The sequence below is a fragment of the Zonotrichia leucophrys genome, chromosome 7, assembly GCF_028769735.1.
Source record: "Zonotrichia leucophrys gambelii isolate GWCS_2022_RI chromosome 7, RI_Zleu_2.0, whole genome shotgun sequence".
NCBI classification, from domain to species: Eukaryota; Metazoa; Chordata; class Aves; order Passeriformes; family Passerellidae; genus Zonotrichia; species Zonotrichia leucophrys.
This window is the reverse complement of record NC_088177.1, coordinates 17,693,712-17,718,387: the sequence shown is the minus strand read 5'-3', so window position 1 is coordinate 17,718,387 and position 24,676 is coordinate 17,693,712. Positions and strand designations below refer to the sequence as shown.

The following is a 24,676-nucleotide window of genomic DNA, read 5'->3' as shown; positions in this document are numbered from 1 at the left end:
TTATGTGCTATCCAAAAATCCAGTAGAAATAAAACAGATCAACCACAGGATGTTCCTATCCATGGCACTTTCTCCAAGGGCTCCAGCAGTGGCAGTACGTGCTGGGCTCTTCCCCAGGATGTGTTGTGCAGGCAGCATGGCCATCAGGCAAGTTATCAGAATGTCACCGATGTCATTGCGGTTAAGGATGGATTCCTGCCTCTCTGCCATTTCTCTCCAGTTGCTGTAAGGCTTTAAAGAGACACTTAGGAGGTAAAGAAATTATTTTTTCCCTCACAGGAACACAATAAGCCCCTGTCAAAACAATCAGTTGTTTATTCTGATGAATGTATGTGATTATTAAAAACAGAATAACCTCTTGGAGAAATGGAACTTCCATCAAAACCTTACAAAATTCTTCCATTACCTTGTTTGGAAGTGAAGAGGAGTTGGGGTAGAGAATTCTTTGTTTTCTTTTTCTTTGGAAACATCCTTATTTGGCATCTGTAAAGCATTTACATTCTCTAGTTCTGGATCAAAGTCCTTTCATGGCTCATGTTACTTATTTCCTTCTTTAACTGAAGCACAGAAAGAAAAATGGATTTTTTTTCCCTCAGGCTTACAGTATAAACCATTGTGAAAAGTCAAATCCTAGTTTTTAGCAAGGAAGTAAGTGAGCATAAGAAATAAAACAGCTCAAAATCTATAATCTGAAGAACCACCATCACCCACTTCAGAATGAATAACCTGTAAATGCAAGTCCCTATAGCAGTTATAAAGCATGTAAGGTAAAATTTAGTAAAACTAAACTAAGTTAACTGTGCTGCTGGATTTCTTTCAGTCCTCATGTTCCAAAGGTTTGTGCTCTTCAGGGGAAGACCTTTGTCCTCCTCAGCCTGTGTAGCAGCTAATACATTTGGCCAAGTATTGGGATACAAACTGCAGTTGGACCAGGCACTAGAAAGATTACAAGAAAAACACTCTTTTCTTTGTTGATGAGTAGCAGGATGAAATTTGGAGTTGGCAGAAGTATTTTCTGATAGAAGAACAAGAAACCCCTGTGTATCAGGTAGGGCACATTATCTTGTGTTAAACTTGCAGGAGAGTGTAGATAGTTTTGTTTCTGAATGCAAAACAAACTTTGCAAGTCTGCCCCTCCCATTGGTCCTGTGCCCCAAAGAACTTGGTGTTTCTGCTTATTTTCAGAGCAGTGCTGGCTGTTTGCTGGCTCTCTGCCTTTTGTACACACATGGAGCTGAGCCCCATCACCCTCTCCAGCTTGCAGACAAGCTTCTAGGCTGTGGCCTGTGACCTTGAATATTAGTTTCCTCCTGTTTCCAAGTACTGCTACAGAAGTGTATATAATGCTTGGGTTTGATTTATCTTCTAGGAAGAATTTGGATGTATATCAGTTTTAGTATGGCTTGGAAGGATGCAATTAGCTTGAGGTAAGCCAGTGGAATAGTGTATGTACCCTTTGTTCTGCTGGAAACAAATCATAAATTCTCATCTGTATTTTAGTGTGTTGAGCTATTTAAATTGGTTTCCTTCACAGACCTTCATTCTGCGAGGTTCTAGTCTAGCATTTCTTGTTGTAAGGGAATGTACTGTAGTGCAAAGCATGTTTTATATCTAACCATAAAGCAATGTTGACTACAGGCTGTTGGGCTGATGTGTTTCCATTAGCTTGCATCCAGCAGATCTGAACTTATTCCAGAGTTCCAGCATTCCTCCAAAAATAACGTTACTGATACCCTCTGTCACACTGTTCTCCCTACAGAGCTCTGCGCCACATCATTTCCCTAATGCAAGGGAAAAAGCCCCTCCCTTTGGATTATGAGCTAAACCCTAACATCAGAGAGAAACACAAACTGCCACAAAGGTGCTGCTCCCTCCTTGGTGGCAACTGCATATTGGTCACTGTTTTCTTCCACACCCCTTCTAATTAAATTCGACTTCAGATGTTGCTTTTCATTCTTTGTGTGACATGAAAAATGAAATCTTCTACTTGCTTTTGGGCCCTGTGAAAAATATAGCTGAGTTTGGGGAAGGAATTTGCTATCAGAACATTCCCAAATCTTACCTGGGTCTTAAGAACTGGTGTTGGACTCCTCCTGCTCCGGCATAGCCCTTTCTTCCTCTCTGCACATTGAGAAGAGATGAATATGGACTCGCAGTTTTGCTTGTGCAATGTTCTTCACTCTCAAGACTGCAACCTTGGACAAGTGACCCAGTGGTTTCTTTCCAAAATTAATCTGTTTCAGCTGATGGATTTCACCACTTCAGGCATGCATCCATTGGTGTCCCACTGGCTACCCTACTAGACAAAAATGAAGATTATGCAGGTACTGTGAAGCGAAAAGATCAAGGATATGAAATCTTCCTATATTAAAATAATGATGACTTCCTGATGCAACTGAGATAAAAAATTTATATTTTATATTAATGTGACAGTTCAATAAATTTAATCTTGAGGATGTAAGTGAAAAGGAGATTTCAGAACTAAGGATTATAAGTAACTGATTGCTATAGTTTATATAGTAAAGTGGTGTGTAAAGAGAGGTTGATGTAGTGTCCATTTGAACTCTAAATTATATCTTTTTTAGGGAGTGTGACTAGTTAAATGAATACAACTTGTACAATTACCTGATGTTTCACTCAGAGGGGTACAGGGGATGTTTCAATATAACAGGAATCCTACCCCCTGGAGAATGCTGAATTCTTTAAAGGTCAGGCATACTTCAAAATGTAAGTCAGTGGAAAATTTCTCTTAATGTTTCCCCAAAAAGATTACTGACATAGAAAATTTAAGATATTTTATATACCCAGAAATGAAACAGGGCTGAGGACAGAAAATTTGAGTACCTCTTGTTAATCTGTTTTGCTCATCCTTCTTTTTCCCAATTTCTTTTTCCTTTTTTTTTTTTCCCCGCAGTACTTCAGTATCTGTTGGTATAGAGTGTCAGTTGTGGTGGAGTCTAGACTCCACAGCCAAGTCTGCAGCTCCATGGTGTGGTGAAGTGTCTAATGTGTTGGGGTTTTTTGTTGGTTTTATTTTGTATGTTTTGGGGTTTCGTCTGTTGAAAAGCTTAAAGCAGAATCAGATAACTTGGTGTTTTCCAGGGAAGAAGATCAGGAGATAAAAGTAAAAACCCCAAACAGCAAAGAAACATAGATCTCTCTGGCTCTTTTTATGTGATATAAGGTTTACCTGGTTTCCAGATTGAGTACTGGCTCACGTGACAAATTGCTGGAAACTTTGTTGCAGCCTCTTGTCAGGATGGATGTGTATTTTCACAGGCAGGCCACTAACATGTTGCTTTAAGAACTGAAGTGAGGCTAATACTTTCTACTGTCGGTGAAGTCTTTTTCTTTTGCAGAGATGCATTTCTAGACTGCCATAACCAGAAAGGAGTTGACCCTGTTTAGCCTGTCTAGTTGTCATCTGCCTTAATTCCTCCCCTGTTTTCAATACCTGGTGCTAATTACATGGACATTTGCAAGAGAGGTGCTAGCTCAGACCAACCGTGAGGACACCTTCATGTATGAGGGAGTGTTTTTTTCCTTTTTGATTAACACAGCAGAAGGGTGTAATAATTATAATTCCAGCTTTAAATTCACAGCTTCTTATTGTATCATATGTCTAATGCTGTGCATTAACTACATGGCTGCAGAAGTATAATCAAGAAGTATTTGAAATAAGAGGAGGAGGCCTGTGTCTGGACAAGTGGAGGTGCTGCCAAGGTCTCCTCTTTGCCCCTCTCTGTCCTTGTCAGTGGATCGGTTCACTTGGTTTCATTTCACACTGTCCCCACCCCCTGTCCCATGTATATATTAAACAAGTAGGTCTAGGAGGAAAAATAGAAGAATCATACTAAAACAGAAGGAAGAAGACTTGGAGAGGGCAGTGCAGGAGGGGAGAAACATCTGAGATGACCATTCCCTTCCCACCTCACAGTCACCCTGTGTGCTGGAGCAGTGCAGGAGGGGAGACGGTGACAGCAATGATTAGTTACTGTCTCTGGTGCTGTGCTTGTTCTGCTTGCCAGTCTCCTGCTGTGGCCAGTCTGCCCTTCCATTTCAAATTGACACAGCTCTGTATGTTTGTGCTTGTTTTCCTCACAGCAGACACTCAGAGTGATGCTTGTACATCGCTCTAATCCGACTCCCTCTGATCTGTAAGGGGGAAGAATGTGCAGCAAGATGTTCACATGCTGCTGTTAGGGATAGGCAACAGGTAGGGACCAGAGGCATGCCAGGTATCTGGTGTTATTAGAAACAGTTAGAGATCACAAATATGTCTTCTGGTATCAGTTCTGTCCTCCATCCTTGCTCAGCAGTGGCAAACAAACGCTGCTGAGGACTATGTTGACTGTGTGCTTAGTTTCCTTCATGAGGCAGGAGCCAAACATATGTCTAGGAACAATTGCACCCTCCATCTGTGAGTGATCATCATGCTTAAATACAGCAGCAGACCTGGCTTTGGAGAGAAACACAGAGCAGAACTCTTCCCCTGCCTCTGCTCAACAGTGCAGGCAGAGCAGGAGCAGGGAGGAGAGTGGCAATGCAGACTTTTGGCTGCCTTAAAGTGACCACATCCTGTTAGGCTGCAGAAACATCAGACTAATGCAGAGATCTGTCTGTTTGAGATGCAGGAGGGTTTGTAGGCATTCAGCAGATGATTTGCAGACATGTTTGTACAGGGTGCAGGGAGAACTCCTGAACTTGCTCTTTTGTGTAGGCTGTTCACTCATTTCCCACCCTTGTCCCAGCTCACTACAGCATGTATATACAGTAAAATGGATTTATTTCAAGGAGATTGCTTTCTTCCCTGATAGCACATGGGAAGTGCATAACCCTTAACACTGAGTCTGTGGTGGCAGGGTAATGCTCAAAGCAGTGGCCAGTGGCCTTTACCTGAAATCCTTCCCCAGCTGATGCCTTGAGACTTAAGGCATCACAGCCATGTCAGAGGGTGTTCCTCACAAAGCAGGAGAATTTCCTTCTACAGGCAGCAAGACAAGCAGCATGAGGAACAAGCACCATGCACGAGCACTGTGGCACGAGACAGAATTAATGGGGAGTCTCTCAAGTCCTAAGCCAATACCCAAACAAAGACTTGCACTATGACCCCATATGAAAATGACAGGTGAGATCTTAATCAAAGGCTGATAATTTATGATGATGATGAAGTTCTGTTGAAGTCACATGCCTAGATCTAAGTGTGCCTGCGAGTTTCGTTGAGCCCAAATGGGTATAAGAATGCTAAGAGGTTTTCCTGACACAAAATGGAGTGAGGAAGTGTCTCATATGTGTATGACTGCTGGTAGCAAATGGCTGAACAATCCAGTTTAGATGGAACTGGAGGAACTTTGTTTTTCTGGGGACAAAATGAAAAGGTGAAAAGAAAAAAAGGCAGACATCCGTGGTACTGGGCCCATACACTACAGCACATAATTGTGTTGTGGACAGAAGATGAAGAAATTTAAGTGTGGGCAACTGCAGCATATTTGAGGCAGTTCTTCCTTTCTGTTGGACAGAAATTGTTTAAGTGCTAAAGTTCAAACTTTCATGTTCCTATTTTGCTTTTTAAAATATGCAATAGGGGATTATGTTTCACAGAAGGCTTCAACTGGATGCACAGAACCCTCTTAGTATTGGGTATGGGTCAGCAAGGAGCAAATGCACCCACTGTCCTTAGAGGGTTTCTTTCCATTTCCCTGTCAGAGGCCCAGTGTAGCCCTAGGGCTTTTTCCTTTGCAAATACAGGTTTAACCCAAGATGACAGTATCTGGCAAGCTCAAGTGTATTCTCACTGAGAATGTTGCACACCTGTTTTGGTGGTACTTTTCTTGGTATGGAAAGTGAACATTAGAGCTACAGGTGTGAGAGCTGCAGGCATGAACATTATTTGAAAAGTTACCTAATGGCTTTGTGACTCTTCTTCAACAAAGGGCAGCTGAGCATTTTGCATCATTTCACTTGAAAATGTGTCATGGAATTAGTTATGTATCAGCCTGGGCTAAGAAGTTGTTGAGTAAAATAACTCAGAAAAGCTTTTCTTGGTTGGGCATGACTGGAAGATAGTTGTTTGTGCTATTTTGTGAACAGGAGAGGAGGACATTGTATTTTCAGAGAAATCTTGGACTCCTTTACTATGTGGGTAATGACTGTAACACTGTGACTACTCTTGGCAGATCCTTTAAATGGGAAGTAAATAAAATTGTAAGGACCTCTGTAATCTGAGAGCTGTCTGCTTAATATGGGATTTGAACACTTTCTGCAGTTCTGCATGTCCCTGGGGGCCTTCCAAGGAGTGGCATTGGAGGTGGTTGATTCTCCTAGACTCCATCCTGTGGAGCCTGGGAAAGAGGAGCTGGCACGAGACTCTGCTTGTTGGGAAAAAAACTTGAGAAAAATATTACAGCACTGTCGTGACCCATCTCCTCTATGATCACTAGCTCTCATCTAGCCCAGTTATTGACCTCCAAGCAGCTGGGCTCCTACTGCACTGCAAATTTCCATTCAGATGATTTATCTCCCTGACAGGAGTGTCAGTGGTCCCAAAGAAAGTACAAGGATTTGTACTAGATTTTTGGATCAGAAAGTGAGGGGAGAAAAGAACAAATTTGAAAAATAATTTTTCTTAGATTGTCAAAACCAAATTTCTGGCCTAAATTGGTGGGACACCAATCCAGAAAGTACTGGATTGTCTCACTGGGTTGTTTTTTGTTTTTTTCCTTTAAAAGACTAATTTATATTAACACTGTTTTGCCATTAAGAGCCCTTTAAAATAATTGGAGTCAAAACGTGTTGTAAATTGTGTGATATTTTTAATCCCCACTTATAATGATGCCTCAAAAGCCTGAAACAAACATCTGCTTCCTTGCTGGATTGGTTTTCTTCCATGGAAGACACTTCCCTTTTTTTAACTACTTAAGAGTCACCTCATTCTGTAATTAAGTGTTGAAAAGCCATAAATCACTGTCATATTGGATGTGTTGCAGCATATGGGAGTTTCTTACTGCAGAATCTAACTTGTGAGAAAATACCTGGCCTTTGTGGGACTTGGAGGAGGGGAAGAGGGAATCTTCAGCCCTTTGCTCTTCAGTTACATGTCCTTGGAAAAAATGTAATTACCCTCATTACCTTCAGCATGTGTGTAACCCCTGTTGCTGTGCATTGTACCAATGATTTTAATCAAATCACATGCTCCAGGGATTTATCTTGTCAGCTCTGAGGAGTAAGAAAGAATGTAAATTTACCCCTCCATGCTTTTTTTTTAAATTTTTTTCTTCTTCTTCTCTTCTCCCCTTGCCAGCCCCTGGCCTTGCATGCCTGGCTGTGCGCTGGTGCTCGAGTGACACTGACAGTCAGCTCTGAGGGTGGAACTGAAGTTTCCCCCAGGTCAGCTCAACAGGAACAGGGGATGATGTTCATTTTCTCTACAGCACGAGGCAGGGACTCTGGGGCTAGTTTGTTTGCTTATTAAACTGTACTTATTATTTAGTATGTTTTTGAAAAATTAAGTAATATATTGAGTAGGAAGAGATCTGGACTGTCAGGAGTTTCCAGATTTTTCAATATAGCTACTACAAAAAGAGACAAAAAAACCCTAACAGGCTCCTGTCAAACAGTTGTGTCTCTCTGATGGAATCTGACAAATGGATTTGCACGCCCACATGGAAGGAAGGGAGGGAGAGGTTAAGGGTTCGGCTTCTCCTTCTACCCGGGCTTGGGTCAGCACGTTCGCTGCTGTCCCTCAGCGCGGTGGGAACGGGCGCGGCCCCTCAGAGCGCGGCCCTCAGGGCTGCAGCCGGCGCGGTGCCCGAGGCAGCCCCTGCGGCGGGGAAGGGGCACCGGGCCCGCGGGCAGCGCCGTGTCCCTCAGCGTCCCTCAGGGACCGCGGCTGCTCCCGCGGCGTGCAGCAGGTGCCCCGGACCCCGGCCGGGGCGCGGGGCGGGTCCGTGCGGGTCCCGCCCGGTCCGGCGGCACCGCCCCCCGCGCTGCCCGGCGGGGCGGGGGCGCCGAGAGCCCCGGGCGGCCCTCGCTCCGCTCCGCTCCGGCAGCGGCCGCCGGCGCGAACAAAGGCGGCGGCGGCAGGCGGCGGTGGCGGCGCGGCCGTGCGCGGCAGCCCGCCCGCCCCTGCTTCCTGGGCCGGACCAGGCGAGGCGGCCCCCGCCCCGCCGCGAAGCGGAGCCGCCGCCGCAGCAGCAGCAGCGCCGGTCGCGGGGCGCGCTCGCCGCCCGTCGCGGGAGCTGCATGTGCGCGGGAGCCGGGGCGGAGGATGGCCGTGCTCAAGCTCGCCGACCAGGTGGGCGCCGCGGGGCGGGCGGGAGCGGGCGGCGGGCTCAGCCGCAGCCCCCGCGGCGGTGCGGGCGGCCGGGGGAGGCCCTTCCCCCTGCCGGGGGCGGCCGTGGCAGCCCCTTCGCGGGGGGCGCCGTGCGGTGCCGGCTCCCCGCTGCCCGCCGAGCCGCCGCCGATGCGCTTCTCTCCGCTTCCCGGCGGACATTGTCTGCGTGCGGCGGGCCGGGGGCTCGGGGCCGGGCAGGGCGCAGCTCGCCGGGGTCGCGGCAGCCGGTACCGGGCGCTCGCCCGTCCCCGCCGAGCACCCGCGCCGCGGTCCCCGGTGAAACCCTGACGTCTCCCGTCGGCGGGCTGGGATGGAGGTGGGTGTCGGCTCGTTCCGAAAGGCCTCTGCCTATCGTTCCTTTGGCTTTTTCCATCGTTTCTTTGCCGTGCAGACCGTAGAAATAATTTTTCCTTTTTACTTAGGAAGTGCCTCTTCGGATAAGCTGTTGCCGTTCTCCACAGGCTGCTAGGAAAACCCGTAGTATTAACACTTGGATCGTGTTAAATTTAGCTGTGGGCAGACAGCTGTAATCAGTATTAAGTATTTCTTATCACTGGTAGCTAGAAGCATTTATAAATATTTAGTAAATTGATATTATGACTCCCACATCCTGGTTCATCCATATACTCTACCAACTGTTACACACTTTGCGTGCTTTAATCTGCTATTTTTAATTCAGCGTGGTCTGCCTGTGATGTGCAGCGTGGGTGTCCTGCAAGGCTCAGACCCTGTGGGGTTCAGAAGGACTGCCTGCAGCCAGCCCCTCTCCAAATACCCGTACTTGGAGATCACAAGCCTTGCTCACAGTCTATTTATGCTTTTCCAAAAAAATCTTCCACATGCACAAAGCTGCCACATAGCACATTGAAAAGAGTTTTGAAAGCAGCAAATGATAAAGCTGCTTCTAAAGTGAAATCAATACTGGGCGATCAGACTATAATGTGTTTCCATGTGTAACAGAAGGCAGTATTTATGGGCTGCCTCCTGTGATGTTCCTTGCATATCCTCATCTTTACATCTGGTGCTTATGACTGGCCATGAAAATGTTTCACACCGTGAGGCTTCACTACCCCATTGTGCACAGACTGAGTGTCACAAATAAGGAGATTTAGGTAGGAGCTGTGTGTTAAATATCCAAACAGCACGCATTAGTATTAAAAATACATGTGCTACAAAGGACCAAAATGTACTATTTCAGTACTTTTTACATGTTTGAGAAGCCCTTGAGTTTACTGCCTTCAGTATTTTTAAATCTTTGCTGACATCTTACAGCGAGAATTTTGCTTCAGCAGCAGCAGTAGAAGTCAAAATATGTTTAAGGCAAGTAGATCATGTCTTGATGAAGTCTGTAGTGCTGTAGAAAAATGATAGGCTGTTGTCTTAGGGTTCTCCCTTTTCGTCTTCTCTAAGAACTCCCAAAGCAGAGGGAGGAGGCTCCTCAGAGCTGCTGTGACACCCCTGCAGTGTGCCTACTTTGAGAATGCTCAAAATTTCAGTGAATGCTCGTCATTGTTCCTGCTCAGGCTGTGGCCTGGGACATGATAAGACAGGCTGATCATTTTTCTTTGTGGAGATAGGTTTCCTTTCGTTTATAGAGGAATATGTTGGTCTACCTGTACCCATCCTACTGGGTCTCTTTTCATTTCCTTACTTTTCTTCAACAGAAAAAGTTCTTTCACTTCTGAGAGAGTGGAGGAGGGGGAGGACACGTTCAAAGTTGGCTGTGGTGCTTCCTCTTAAACTGATAGCAGAAGTTTTTGTGTGCTTGGAGCTGTTGCTGGTGGAGCCATTGCCACCTGCAGCCCGAGCAGTGTCACCAAGGCACCGGGGCTGCACCGCAGCTCTGTGGGATTCAGGGCAAGCTCTGCCTCTCGTCTGTGTCACACTGGGGGAGTGCTGTCCCCAGGCTGGCCCGCCTGTAGCAGAGAGACACACAGTAGCAGCAGCCTTGTGTGGTTATGGATAGATTCAGTCAGAAGAGAGGTGAATCTCTGCTGGAAAATGATGTGTCTGGGAAGATTTGAATTTCTGTAACAACTCCTGCGTGTACTCAGGCTCACTGGGGGAGAGAGCAGACTCCTTCTGCATTTCTTCCGGCTCTTGGAGACCGAGGCAACTGTGACAGTGATAACTGGCAGCGATTCAGGAAAGAGTTTCCTTTTTCTTAAACACCAAAGGCCACAGCTCACAATGTCCTGCAGTGAGATTTGGAGTGTGGCACACTCCACACATCCCTGCAGTGCTCAGGACCTGGGCTGCTCTTTATGCAGCGTGTGTGAGGTGCTTCAGGCCTGGGTTGTGGTGCTCAGGGAAGGCTGACTCTGAAACCAAGAGCTCTGTCCCTGTCACTGGAATTTCTGTAGCACATGCTTCCTTCTGCATTCACAACTTTTTTGACCACTGAGGAGAGCATGATGTAAGAGATGACTAGAGAACCTGCTTGCTGGGAGTTTAAACATTTCTTTCTCTTAAGTGGCTGTTTCCTCTTCCCTCCATGCTTGGCTTTTCTTACCAAGTGTATCTAACAGCACAGGTAGTATTCAGACAGATGAGAAATTAATCACACCACTTCTCATACAGGCTTTGAAGACAGATGGTAATAGTTGCTGCTTTTTTGATATAGCTGAAAGGTGCTAAAGTGCTGCTACACTTAAACCTTAAAAGAGATTATCAGTTCTTTTAGCTGCATTCACTTGTTAGGCAGGAGAGCTTAGTTTAAGAGTTTAGCATTAGTGAAGGTGACTTGAATTTGCTTCCAGAGATGGTAATTATTTGCTCCCCAGTTCAGCCAAGAGAGACCTGTGAGTGGTTTAACCACAGGAAGTGTATTCTACCATCGCTCGTTTCTAGATTAATTTCTTTCAGGCATGTAATGAGTCACTTTTGAGTGACTAAATGCTAAGCAGAAAACAAGTTCAAATAATTCATAAAAGTTAAACTAATTAATAGGATTATAATCTTTGTGCATAGTTGTATCTGTGCATTTGTAAGCATTCTGATACTCTAAATATTTCTGTTGTCATATACAAGTATTGCAAAACTTGCTCTAAATCTTAACACATTTATCTGCTCCTTTGTTTTTACCATCTCTGCTGTGAAGTTTAATTACAGCAAGCTTGCAAGTTGTTTTAAGGACTGAAAAAAACCTCTTTTTCTTTTCAAGTACAAGAGTTATTGCTGTACTGTTCCCTATCCAAGTCATTGGCTGTACCTTTTCCATTTCAATAAGCATTAGTATTTTATATTGTGTGAGGGTACAGTTGTTCACGATAAAAGGTTGCAATTAAGCTAGAGCTCAGAAGGAGCAGCAGACAAATGCTCCAACAGGTGAGCAGCCAGAGGCTTTCAGGTGTGGGTGGTGCACTCAGAGGGTGAAGGTATTGATCTGCTTGTGACTTTCCTGGCTGCTTTTTGAGCAGCAGTTGTTACCTGGACCCACCTCTCTCATCCTCTGAGTAATCAGGAGATGCAGGGCTCTTCCTGCTGCCTCTCTCCCTGCTGCTGTCTGCAGTTCTTTGCCCAGCTTATTCCTCATACCTGCACCAAGTAACCTGGTTTCTTGAGAACTGTTTGTTTGCCACTTGCAAACTTTTCCAGAGAAAGCCTGGTAGCTGATGTCCCATCCAGTGTGCTTTTCATCTTCAGGGCTTCCACTGCTGGTTCTGGGCAGCAAACAGGCAATTGCTCCTGTAAGTGTGAAAGGGTAAAATATCTTAAAATGATGCCATATGTAAACTTCTGTGATTCACCTTTTGGAAAATTATTTTGGGAGAACCTAAAGTTTCTGTTGTGTCTCCATCTCATTCTCAGTTTTGCCTTGCCAGCTGGGGCCTTCCTTGCAGAGTTGCCAGCTCTGCCCCCAGGTGTGCAGGTTGTCTCTTTGGCTAACTCTGTCATTTCTTTCTGTTTAAAGCCAGCAAAGTTGCTCTGTGCACGGCAGTTTGGTTTGGGATGCCAGCTCTGCCTTCACCTCCTGGCACAGATGTGCCCCTTGTGCCCATCAGAGCAGGGTGTGTGTGGGACAGGCATTGGTGCCTGCCAGAGGCTGATGCAGGCTCCACTGCCTGTTGTTGGTTACAGCTGTGCATGTCTGCAGAGGAAATGTACCCCTCTGTCTTTGAAAGACACTCAGAAGGTTTTCTACAAACAACAACAAAATGGGAAGTTACCTAGGAAGTGCAGCCTGTGTAGCTGTTTGTAAGAGATGTAGTGCTTGGTGGTTTCATGCCTGCACTCCCACATTCTGTGAGAAGCTTGCTGTGAATCTGAGTCAGACACAGGCTCTAGCTAGCCTTGGGCCAGTGCATCTGGAGGGTCATAGTTTACTGAGACTTCAGTGTCACCAGCCCAGGCCCTGTATATACAGAACAACAGAATTACTCTTAGGCTGCCCTCACAAGCTTGCATATGCATGCATAAGGGTAATGGAGCCCAGATGAATGGTAGTGTGTGTACTTAGGCTGCTATTAACTGCAAGCCCTCATCCTGCCTCCTGGTATTTTGCCTGTTGTCCTTGATTGCTGAGGGTAATGCAGTGTGACTTGAACTGAAAGGACCATTTCTCTCCCTTCCCCAAATGTTTTCCTATGTTTGACAGTTCTTTGCTGACCATCAGGATCTTTTTTATTATGGTCAAAGAGAAACAGCATTAAACAGATGTTTAAATAATTTTAAACAGATGTCAAAGATCATAAAAATCTGCTGGGCAAAGGCTGGACTTGTGTCTGAGCACACTTAAAACCAAAATGAATACAACAGTAACAAATAGTCTCCTAACAAAACCAATTACATTTCCAAGTGATGGTGTGTCTAACTTATTTCAGAATCATTCAGTTGACAATAATGTCTTTCTGTGTATCCTTTTGCTGTGACATGTAAAAGCATCTGAGAAAATGCCCCTGCATCTACCGTATAAAACAGGAGTAATGAACCCATGCCCCATGCCCACAGGCAGCCCATGAGTTAATTTTGTGTGGCATGTGATGCCACAATTCCTCCCCTCCTCATATTATGACTAGATAATATTAAGGTGTGTATGTTAATTTGCAGTCTTCTAAGTGGTTTTGAAAGGGCTCAGAGCCAGAAAGAGATAATCCATTTTAGTACAAAATACTCAGCCACAAAACTAAGGTAATTGTGGGGAAGGAAGGAGGAGGAATTTACCCACAGGAGCGTGTCTCTATTATTTTGTGTGAAATGAAAATGTGGTTGGACCAAAATAACTCCACTGTGGTTGCCACTGTCTTCCTGGAGCCATGATATTCCTAGGTATCGTGCATGCTGGGAGACATGGCTCCAGGCTTTTTAAAATAAAATAAAAACTTGGGAAAAACTGGGATGTGCCAGAATTCCTGGCCTTGTTCAGACCTGTAGGAGTGATGGTTGCTGCCATTTGATATAGATGGCACCTTAGCTCTGACACAGAATCATTGAATTGTTTAGATTGGAAAAGACCTTCAGGATCATAGAGCCCAACCATAAACCCAACACTGCCAAGAGCACTATGGAAATATGTGTAAATGCCCTAAATAATGCCTCCAGGGATGGTCCTGTTCAGAGGAGGTGGCTTTGGGTCGCCAAAGAGAGCAAGATACAGGCTCAAAAGGGAAGCTGTTTTTTTTTTAGTTTGGTTGGGGTTTTTTGTTTTTTTTTTTTTTTTTGGTCATGGCGTCTGCAATGTTTCACTTCCTGATAATTTTGTAACTTGTTTCAAGGTAAAAAAGAAGCACTTGAGTCAGGAGAATTTATGGTGTGGTGTAACGTGCTCAAGTATGTCATAGCTATTTCTTTAGCAGGGAAATCCTGTGGAGGTTTGCTCTTTGGTAATGCTGGAAAGGTTTGGAGTGGTTGTGCCTAAATGCCTGGCTGTTTTGAGGGGGGTGTGCCTGCCATGTTAGGGTGTTGGTTTTCTTGAATTCCAGATGGCATCCAGCAGAATTTACCCTCCTGTACCCTCTTGAGGTGTGGTATTTTATCCAGGCCTGACAAGGGCCTCATGACCTCCTCCTGCTCATCTCTTCAATGAAGATGTCGTTGTCATGGCTACATTTAGTAGAGGAATAAACATTGCTCCCAGCTTGGGTGCTTGTGTAATGGCTTGGTTCCAGGAAGGTGATGTTTTTATCTGGATCTCTGCTCGAGGGTGGCCAGGTGTTTTCTGTGACCTGGGAGCAGCAGTGCCCAGGCTGGAGCTGGCCATCGCTGGGGCACGGTTTGGGTCAGTGCCACTATCAGCAGCACCACCCTGGGCTGGGAACAAATCCCTGCAAGCAGAGAAAACTCCTAAATGTTTCTAGAGGTCTGTGTAGAGCTGATCCTGCTTGTTTGTTGCCGAGAGAGGCAGAGGCTGGGATGTGCTGGCGATGGGAAGGGTTTCCCTGTGCTGGCTCTGCGGTCTGTTTGGGGAGGAGCCAGGCCAAGGCCCTTCTCCTCTTCCTGAGGCTGCCCCATCATTAACAGGTCTTTGCTTGTGGAATGAGCAGCTTACTCTTTAGGAGCCACTTCTGCAGTTAATTCTGTCTTCAGGCTAATAACCAATGCTTCAATTAACACATTATGTTTTTAGGCTTTTTTTTAACCTCTGTCTAGAATTTTGGAACTAATACTAACTTGGTGCCGACAGATGCCTACAGGAGCCAGATATTGTAGGTATAAGCCTATTAGGCAAATATTTCAAAGTATATTCTGATAGCATTGACCATTTCCTCTGTCTTTTATTCCTGCTTTTTTGAATGCCCTACTTCATATACTGCCTCTGTATGTTGCAGAGCATACAGGTCGGCTAACCTTGCTGACAGACTACCTCTGTATTTTAACTCTTTAGTGCATTTTTTTTTGCTGTTCCTGTATTTAAATTAGCTTTTTTTTGTTGTTTCCAGAAGTACATATCTGTCATTTGTCACTTTTTTTGTTAGCTGGAAAACTTGGGCTGGCAAGTTCCCCACAGCTGCTGTCTGTGGCTTCAGCCTTTTCTTCTTTGCTGCACTAGAAACATGTAGCAGCATGTTGGAAACCCTTCAGCCTGGTGATGGGTGGGAATCAAAGCATTACAAAATTACATTTAAAGGGGAGAAATTATTTTGCAGTTTCAACCAAGGGTTTGAGGTCATTCTTGGACGTTTGCAAGGAGTTGGTCAACAAATTACAGCATTTAGTTGTGGCTAGGTAATTGTGACATTCTGAAAGAGCGTGTGCTTTTTGATGACAGACATTTGCATGTGTTTTGCTTTTGGGGGAAGAAAAATCTTTCCTGTCTGCAGATGTACAACCAAAAATGTAGGCTGTTAAATGAATTTCTTCCATGCAGTGCTGAACCTCCTGGCCTAGCAGGCTTGTCTGCTTGATGTTTGTTCTTCGAGTTACAAGCTGGTTTTTATATAGGGACGTGCATTTTTGTGCTGGAATTATTTGTCAAGGCTTGCTCTGTTGTTTTTAAAAGAGTTCTTGGGGAGAATGCCCTCACAAAGCCCTGCTTCCCCTCACAGCTGCATGCTGCTGCATCTTTGTGAGGAAGTAGGCAAACCAGGGCAGTTAAACCCTGCATATGGTCTTCACTCATGTACCTGATGGCATCTGTTTACTGAGCTGAGGCTTCAGCTCCTTTCCATAAAGGAATTGGTTTCTTATGGAAAACTCTTGTGCTATTGAATTATGTGTAGGATTGCTTCAAGTGCAATGTGTTGATATCCTTGGTAGCACAAAGTCTGCAAATAATCTCTAGTGATGAATAATTTTCTATTTAAGCATTAGTGTTTTTATTCTGGTAATTTTTTTGATCTCATTATGTGGCCTGGTTTTTTCCTCACCTTGCAGCCTTTGTAATTTTCTAGACTTGTTCCTTGAACAAATGTCTTTTGTCCATGCAAAAGCTTTAGGAAAACAGTTGTTTGGTGTCTGCTTGGTTGCATACCTCTAACTACATGTCTCTTTAAATTAAGTACTGCCAGAAGTAAAGAGCATGTAACTTACAGAAATTTAAGAGTAAAAATCAGATATTGCATCTGCAGAGTATCAACTGAAAAGAAAGCACCAATCAACTGCACCATTCGGTGCACAAGCTTTCACATTCTAAATGTGATCAAATAATTTTTGAAATTATTTGAAAGGAAATGAGTGTGAACATTAATACACTTTTATATGCACTTTGTCATTAATAATGTAGATAATACCATTCAGATGGAGAACATAACCCATTTCATCACAGCATCATTTTAACATGATAGGCTCCTTGCCTTTCCAAGGTGAAAGAGCCACAGATTGCCTTCTGAAATCTCATCCTCTAATGAAGTTTTGCTTTTGGCTGTATCAAATCTAGACCAGCTTTGCAGGAATATGAGGAAGGTGCTTTGTATTTATAACACACTGGTAGCAGCACCAGACTTGCTGTGCTTCTATGTATAAAGTTAATTTTTCCCATACTTCTAAGAGATAAAGGTGGACATCATGTCCTTTTCTCTAGTGTTTTTATTCTTGCCTCTCTAGATGTTTGGGGTTTTTTTGTATTTAAGGTTACTTCTGTTGTCTTCTGTGCAATAAGGCAGCACAACAAAGCTGTGCCTGTGCTGGGGAGCCTTGCTGGCAGCAGGGGATGGGTACATCAAGCTGTGTGGTGTCACCAGGCTGGGCTGGTGTCACTGCTGGGGCCAGCCCTCTTGCCATGGGAGCTGGTGCCAGCAGGGAGCCTGGCATCTTGCAGCTAGAATCCCCCAGTATTACCTGGTAAAACACTGATTTGCTCAGTGGGGTCTTTAGTTGTTTCTCATGCCCAGGGTAAAAAATGAAAGAACAAGGGCCTGAAAAACCTTATATTGTCTTTCTGCTTCCAGCTGTTTTAATGTGCTTGCCAATGTAACATGCAGCACTTATCTCCAGTTTAGAATCAAGAGAGGGACTTATTTAGTCATTGACTCCAGGAACATTTCCAAAGTGTTCTACCAGTGAAGTCAATGTGGTGTGCCAGGTTCTGCAGCCATTGCCACTGTTTGAAAGGAGCAGGCTTAGGTGAGTGATCTTGTTGCACCCTGCTTAGCATGAATCAAGCCTAGTATGAGGAATTTTTTTTTTCTTTTAATGTAAACAAGCCTTGATCCTTTAGCTATATCCATAATCCTGTTCCTCTTTAGGAGATGTGGCCCAGCTTCTGATGGGGTTTTCTGCAGGAGGAGCCTGTGGCTCCAATTACCTTTGACTGGACACAAATCTGAGATTTTTTTTTTAAGAAGCTGCCAAGGTGGTTTTAGAGCTTGGAGAGAAGGGGTGAAAGGAGAAGAGTTGTCCTGGACAGCTGAGGCAGAGAGCAGGAGGGATGATAGGAGGAGGCAGAGGAGAATGCAGGCCCTGTATTGGAGGTGCAGTGCTGCTGCCTGATGGCACTGCCAAGAGAAGATGCTTGTTACCCTTGTCACAGCTGGAGAACTGCTGCACAGAAACTCTGAATTGAGTCAGGCTGAGAAGGGGGCTGGTGACAGAGCAGGAGCCAAATCCTGATGTACCTCTTTCAGAGGCTGATTCACAGTGATGCCCTTCCTTCCTTCCTTCCTGCAGGTTGTTTTAGCACTGTTTGCTGTGTGGGCTGATGCCAATCTCATGATGTTGCAAGGTGAGAAATGAAGGGTGGCATGCATTGTCACAGTGGTGTTAAATTCAATGAACATATTGGGGTTTTAGATATTTGCTCTGTAAACTGTAAAATCAGAATTGCTGCTGCTTAAGAGCAAGTGCTCTGTTAGGAAAGGGTTTCTAGGTCACCTGGTAGGTAAAGACTTACTCTGGCTGATTGCTGTGGGTGGCTGTCTTTGGTCACTAATCCTGTGTCATGGGCTTGGCTTTGTGTCCTGGCAGCACAGATGGTAAAAGTGAGATCAGCCTGTTATGCATCAATACTGCTTGTTTAGCCTAAATGTCCTAATAATCCAGGGCTGCCTGACTGCCATTGAGCACACACACATGTGAAGCTGGGTCATTCAGATAAATGGAGATTAGCCTCTCAAATCTGAAAACTTACTGTCAGTGGATTAGAAGGTGCCCTTTGGGTACATTTCACACAAGCTCCATTTCATGTCTGGCTCAAACTCAGCAGTCTTAGAATCATAAAATCATTTAGGTAGGAAAATACCCCTAGGATCATTGAGTCCAGCTGTTGAAAACACCATTAAACAGCCATCACAGCTGGCACACTACAAACTCATCAGGATACAACACAGTCCTGCAGCAGAAATGTGGTTTAACATAGTGCTGGCTGATTCCCATCCCATCTTCGAGTCATTTAGATACCTCCTTAAGTAGGGATCAATACATTTAAATTCAGTTGTAACTCAGGTAATCCACTTGGACACAAAGCAGGCATTTTAAACCCATTCAGAAACCCCACCCATGTCTTCTCACTCAGCTCTGCTTCTTACAGGTAAATATTCATAGACATATAACCTAGTTTCTAATTAGAAGAAGTTCCTCCTTCCAGAACAATTTTCAAGAAGACTGGTAAATTTGTCCATCCCCTGCTTCCCAGAGGAGTGTTATGTCTTTTCTGCAAGCGGGAGCCAATGGAGGTGAACAGATTCACCCTCGTCCACAGCCAAGGTTCAGACCAGCTAAAGCAGCCATGTAGCCTGTGCAGCCCCAAGAGTGAATTGTGCACACCTGGGCTCTCTGAGGATGTGCCCACTGCTGGTGGGGAGATGACACAGCCCAGGAGCACCTGCGTGCTGAGGGCAGGTGCTCCTGGGCTGGCTGGTTACAGAAGCCTTGCCTTTATCCTCTTCCTGCAGGCACAGCTTTCACATTAATCGGGGACTGCGTTTGGGATCTCCTGGTTCCTGTTCCTGGGTACAGTTTGCATATCTTTAATGGGGTTTTATGCATGCTTGGTGCCCTCCAAGGCAGGTTTGTGATTCACCAGAGAGCTGTCTGGAACAGGAGAGACAAATGACGGCAAACCACAGCGCAGGCACATGATCTCCAGCACTTCTTGTTCCCGCGGGGCTGGCTGAAGACAGCTCCAAACAACTGTCTGAAAACCCTTGTGTGACTCCTGAGGGATGGCTCTGTGCAGACACATGGTCTCCAACCCTTCAAAGACCTGCACCTTTCAGACACTTGTCTGGGGAATTCTTCAGTTGGCTCTGTGGTAGGGACAAAAATTAAAAGGAGATGTACAAGCAGGTGTCATTCAGTTCCTGAAGCCTCCAAAAAGCTTTAGTATAGAGCATGCTTTCTCCTCAGGCTTGTGTACAGCTGCTTGTCTAGGACCAAGCAAATAGTGAAGGGTCTGACCCACAGAAGTAACAAAGTCTCTTTATGCATTTTCTTTTCCTTTGAGATTATTGAGCTGTTCAGAGTTTGCTGGACTGAATTGCACTGCTACTTGCTGGGATATTGTAGCATTTAAGAAAAAAAGTACAGTGACAATAACTGCTTCACCTCTGGGGCTACAGTTCCAGCCATAGTGTCACATTTGTTTTATTCCTGATGCTGCTTCTGTTGATGTATTTTGTTTGCTTTCAACCAGGAGGCTTTGAGAGAGCACTCCAGAGTTTTGCCTGTTCTTAACAAAGTGTTCAGCTGATACATTAACTTAACCTTGAACATGTGCAGTAATATTTTTAAGCCTCAGTAGATGTTTCACCAGTAAGGTAATTCTCTCTAAAGAGGGATAAACAGTTTGCTCAGCCAGAGGAGAGCTTGCTATCTTGTGCCTTATTGCATAAATTCATGCATGTTGTACTGCCCCACAGAGTTGTGCTGAGCCCTGGTGTTCATAACATGACAAGTGGAATCACCATAAAAGCCATCTTTCTGCTGAGGTCTGCCTTAACCAAGCTGAAAAACCAGTCAGACCTATTTTATATTGCCCATGCCCCATTTTTGGGAAACAAATGTGGTTGAAGACAAGCTTTGTATTACCAGCAAGCCTTTAGAGGGTAGTAAAACTGCCTGCAGAAATATAAGTAGAAGGGGCTTTAATTGGTTGGGGTTTTCCCTGGTGCTCTCCTTACCTGCATAGCAGAGCCAGGCTTGGGATACTGTCTCTGGTTTCTTGCCCTACCACTGGGCAGGCCTGGGTGCTGATTTGCCTTGAGTTGTGGGAGAACTGCCACAGGCTGGTCAAAGCCAGAGCAGCTTCATTGGCAGTGACTGCCCAGGTCCTGCCTCTGGGAAGGGGCCATGTCTGTGCAAAGCTTTTGTTCCCCATCCTGAGGATTGGGGATCCAACCTGTGGCCTTCTTTCTTTCAGTGTGGGGGTCTGCTTTGTTAGGCTGCCAGCCCTTTCCCTAAATAGTGGCTAACCCTGGATTTCAGGACCCCAGAAGGGAAAACGGAGTTCAAGTGTCTTTTTGATCTTTGTTGCTGAGGCAAAGTTGGGTCATGTGCTATGAGCTGATTTCAGTTGTGCTTGGAAATTTACTGCAACAGCTACTCTGAAGAAACTATTCTGAAGAGATATTTTGGTGTGGGCGCTCATATTCTTGCATAAGAGTGTAGTTTGCTGGTCTGTCTTAGTGCACCATGGAACTAAAATAATTCTGACTAACCATTCAAGAATAGTGCTTTGGGTAAATGCCTAAGCACAGAAAAGCCCACTACAAAGAACAAAGACATCCCCATCCCATCCCAATTGCAAAGAGGATGTTCTTCCCAAGGTATTTAAATAGTTCTGTTCATTCATGTTTGTTTAGAAAAGAACAGTGGTAAGTTTTATGTTGCATGGTTTAAAATATTTCATATTCATTAACAAACAAGTACCAATTAATTTTACATTATGATGCTTAAGGGGTAGACTACAAGGAATGGTATTTAGCTGTGGCTGTTTGGCAATTATGACCTTGTATATAATAACAGACTCAATAAATTCTTGATGTGAGAGAGCACCATTAATCAACACAGAGTTAATTAACTGTGCTGCTTACTTGGGAAGTGCTGTGCAGAATGGTCTGAATCTCTGCAGTGCTACTGAAAATGTTTGATTTGTCTGATACCTGCCTTGTTTACATAGAAATTGCCCTCAAAATTGATGCTGAAGAGGGAGCAACACTTCCTCCAGGTGACTGAACACCGATCCCACAGGTGATTTTCTTCCATGGCTCTGACACTCTGGCAGACTTACATGGGTCACTGTGTCACTTAGGCTTTCTGTCACCTCCATGTAGAAGGTGGAAGCCTTTGGATGAGTGCTGCAGTGCTGGTAATGGAAAGTACTCTTGCATCAATGGTTTTGTTTAGGTTAATCCTATAAGACCGCCAGGAAATTAGGAATCATGCTGATAATTAAGAGTTATACTCATCAGCTCTAATTTAGACTTTTATACAGGACTGATTTTTCTTGTGTATTTTTTAAATAATCTGAAATCTGAAATTTAAATAATCAAAAATGGGAAAATGAACAACCTACCCCTTAAGCATCAGCACATGTTCAGAGAGACAAGAATCCACCTCTGTACCCCTCACCCCTCCACACTCCAAAGAGATCTTTTCATTTTCCTGATAACGTGATACTTAGAAGTATGAAACTGTCTTGGCCTTTTGGAGTGGCCATCCTTTTGTTGGCTCAGTGTGCATATTGATGTGAAGGATGGATTTCTAACCTGGCATTGTACATTTTATTTTTTTAAATTATATATGTACATTTATTTATATCTGTACATTTTTATTACATTGTACATCAGCTGTCTTTTTTGCTGTCTCTTGAACCATTTTAATATCTGAGGTTACTGTGGACTGTCACAGAAGGATTCAAAGGTCTGAGCCATGGGAATGCTTTAAGCTTGCTGAGAGCAGTGCTCACTAAGAGCCAGTTTGGAGAGTTTGAGTTACTCCAATATGAGAGAAGTGAGAAAAAGCAACTGTTTTCTTGCTGCTGGAATGTGAAACCTCCTGAGTTCATATGCCCTGTTTTTATTCTTGAGGTTAATTTAACTTAGAGGTATAGCACAAGCAGTCTTCTCTCTTTTCCTTTGTTTTAAAGTAAGTGCAGTTAAGTGTAATCCTTCATCTTCTGTCCCCTCTCTGCCATCTGGGCTCTTAGTCTTAATGAGAGCCTGTTTAGCAAATAGCTAATACAAGAGTGGCTTGGTATTACTACCACAAGAGATGGCAACCCAATAGGGCCAGAAATAGATGAGCAGAAACTGTGTAGTCTGAAAGTGTAATGGAATGCTCTTTACCACTTATAATGATGCAGCTAATTATAGGGGCCTGAGAGTGGGGAAGGGAAGGAGAGAGGAAGAGATTTTCACTTGAGATCTCAGGGCAGAGAAAAGTGATGGTTCAGCCAATCTCTCGTCTGCAAATTGGATTTTTCTGCTGCCACCACACTGCTTCTGTATTTGATACTGGAAAGGAAAGCAATAACTCTTAAATGATAGAAAAACAACTGTTCTTTTTCTTTTTTCCCCATTTTTTTACTATCCACTCTGGGAAACAGAAGCCAACTGACACCTCTTCTTATTAACCCCAAAGTGTAGCTGGTGGTTATGGCCTGGCATTCCTCCTTTTCCACCCTCCCACCCAGCTCCCTCCCTGAGCGGCTGGCGTGGCTCCTGCTGGCTCTGGCTGCTCATCCCGTGCCCCAGCTGCCCTGCAGAGAGCCCTGCAGAGAGCCTGCTTCACTCAGGTGTGTAACACCTTCCCAAATCCAGCCTTGGGCCTGCTGCTCCATCGATCCAGGGAACGGGCAATGCTGTACTAAGCTGGTATTAATGACAGCTCTTCCATTTGAGTGCTGGGCCCTTGGTCACACAGATGTTTCAAGAGATGTGCTACATACCACATGTATAGATCCTTAACTTTCTTGTTGTTTTTTTTTAATTTCTGAGTTGCTTTCAACCATGGTTTTCTTTAGAGCCATGCATTTTATTCCTTGTTTGGAGAAGCCCTTTCTCCCTTGCCTGTATATTGGTGTGTGGGGGGATACAATGTAAGAAAAGAAAGATAGTGCAGAAGGCAGTCTCAACCCTGAGGAGTTGCAGCTGTACCAGTCACCAAAGATTAGGAACAGGCCTGCCCTTAACAGGCCACAGCTGTGTCCAGTAAGGATGAGTGCTACAAAAGAGTGGGGTAGCTGGGTGAGGAGAGCTGCTGGAGTTTGTTGGCTGTGCTGTGAAGAAGGAGTCAGTGCTGTGAGGAGCTGTCCATGAGAAATCACCAAGAGGGTATGGAACTTGTGCAATAAGATGACAACATTGGTGCATTTTCCTTCTTCATACCTCTTGTGTTTTCAGAGTGTGGTGGAAGATGGTCTGTGCTTTCCCCTGTGCCTAGCTTGTGTCACAGAGTCCAAGTACTGGGCTTTACTCCTTGACTTTTACGTTTCCAGCACAGTCTCTCTTTTCCCTTTTTTTTGGCCAGCTGCTTCAGTGCTGGGAAGTCAGATGAAAGGTAGCAGTTAAAGCTCCCTTTGCAGCAGGCCTTCCCTTGGGTGTGCTGGTAAAAATCCCTTGGATCTCTGCTGAAGTTTCATCATCCCCTTCATTCTTAGCTTCAGAATAACTAGGATCGTTCAGAAGTTCTAGGATCATTTTCTGCTTTTACCACCAAAAATCCTGAGCTGGGGGCAGTACAAGAGAGAGTCATTAGTTTTCAATAGTTTTAACTATCATATGTCATTTGTGGCTCATCATTTCAGATGATTAAATGAAGAAGTTTTTCTCCATTTGTTTTGGCCTTATAAACAGCCCATGTTTTTTCTCTTACAACAAAATGCAGATGATTTTATGAATATGTTAGATGTAAGTTGAAGATGATAAATGATACTAAAGATCAGTTGGTTCTATGATATAGAAGATATACATGTAATGGATGCAATCTGAGAAGGCTGAAAAATTGAAATGTAAAACAGCCATAGTAGCAGTGTGACATTTTAGACTATTTTTGAGTACGTGAAAGATGGGGAAGATGCAAGACTGGAGACAGGCAAATGCTGTGCCTATTTTAAAAGGGGGGAAGTGAGAAACCAGAGAATTAGTATAACACTAACACTTTGAGGTATACAAAGCAAGTTGTTGGACAGATTTATAAATATCTGGATGATGTTAAGGTAATTTAGAAAAGAAAACCAAAGAAAAATATGGAAACAAATGTTAGTCCTAATGAAGGGCCCCCATATCTTTACTTTATTCTTAAAAAGATTCCGAGAGGTGGGAAGGCTTGTATTATTTCAGATTTTGGAACTATAATACCATTTGTTATAGTTAATTTTAAAAAAAATCTTTAAGTATGATGAGGTGCAGCCTGGTTCCCCAAATTTCAGCAGCAGTGGAACTTCCATGTATTTAATGGCATCCAGCCTTTTTTGATAATATGAGGAGGATTGTGATGTTAAAAAGTCATAAAATGTCTTGTTCCCAGAAG

The 24,676-nt window shown here is 44.3% G+C and overlaps 1 protein-coding gene across 12 annotated transcripts in view; it reads left to right on the top strand.

The window, feature by feature from the left end:
• Positions 1-8,116: 8,116 nt before the first annotated feature.
• The window catches only part of ANKRD44 (ankyrin repeat domain 44), a 131,463-nt gene continuing 114,903 nt past the window's right edge, over positions 8,117-24,676 (top strand). For 5 of the 12 annotated variants that reach the window (XM_064717731.1, XM_064717730.1, XM_064717726.1 and 2 more), the window contains exon 1: positions 8,117-8,293. In XM_064717731.1, coding sequence (XP_064573801.1) covers positions 8,267-8,293 — 27 coding nt within the window. In that variant the 5' untranslated portion in view covers positions 8,117-8,266. Of the gene's footprint in view, positions 8,294-8,539; positions 8,649-23,407; positions 23,479-24,676 lie in introns of those variants that run through there. The other 7 variants (XM_064717734.1, XM_064717725.1, XM_064717732.1 and 4 more) reach the window with 4 other exon arrangements.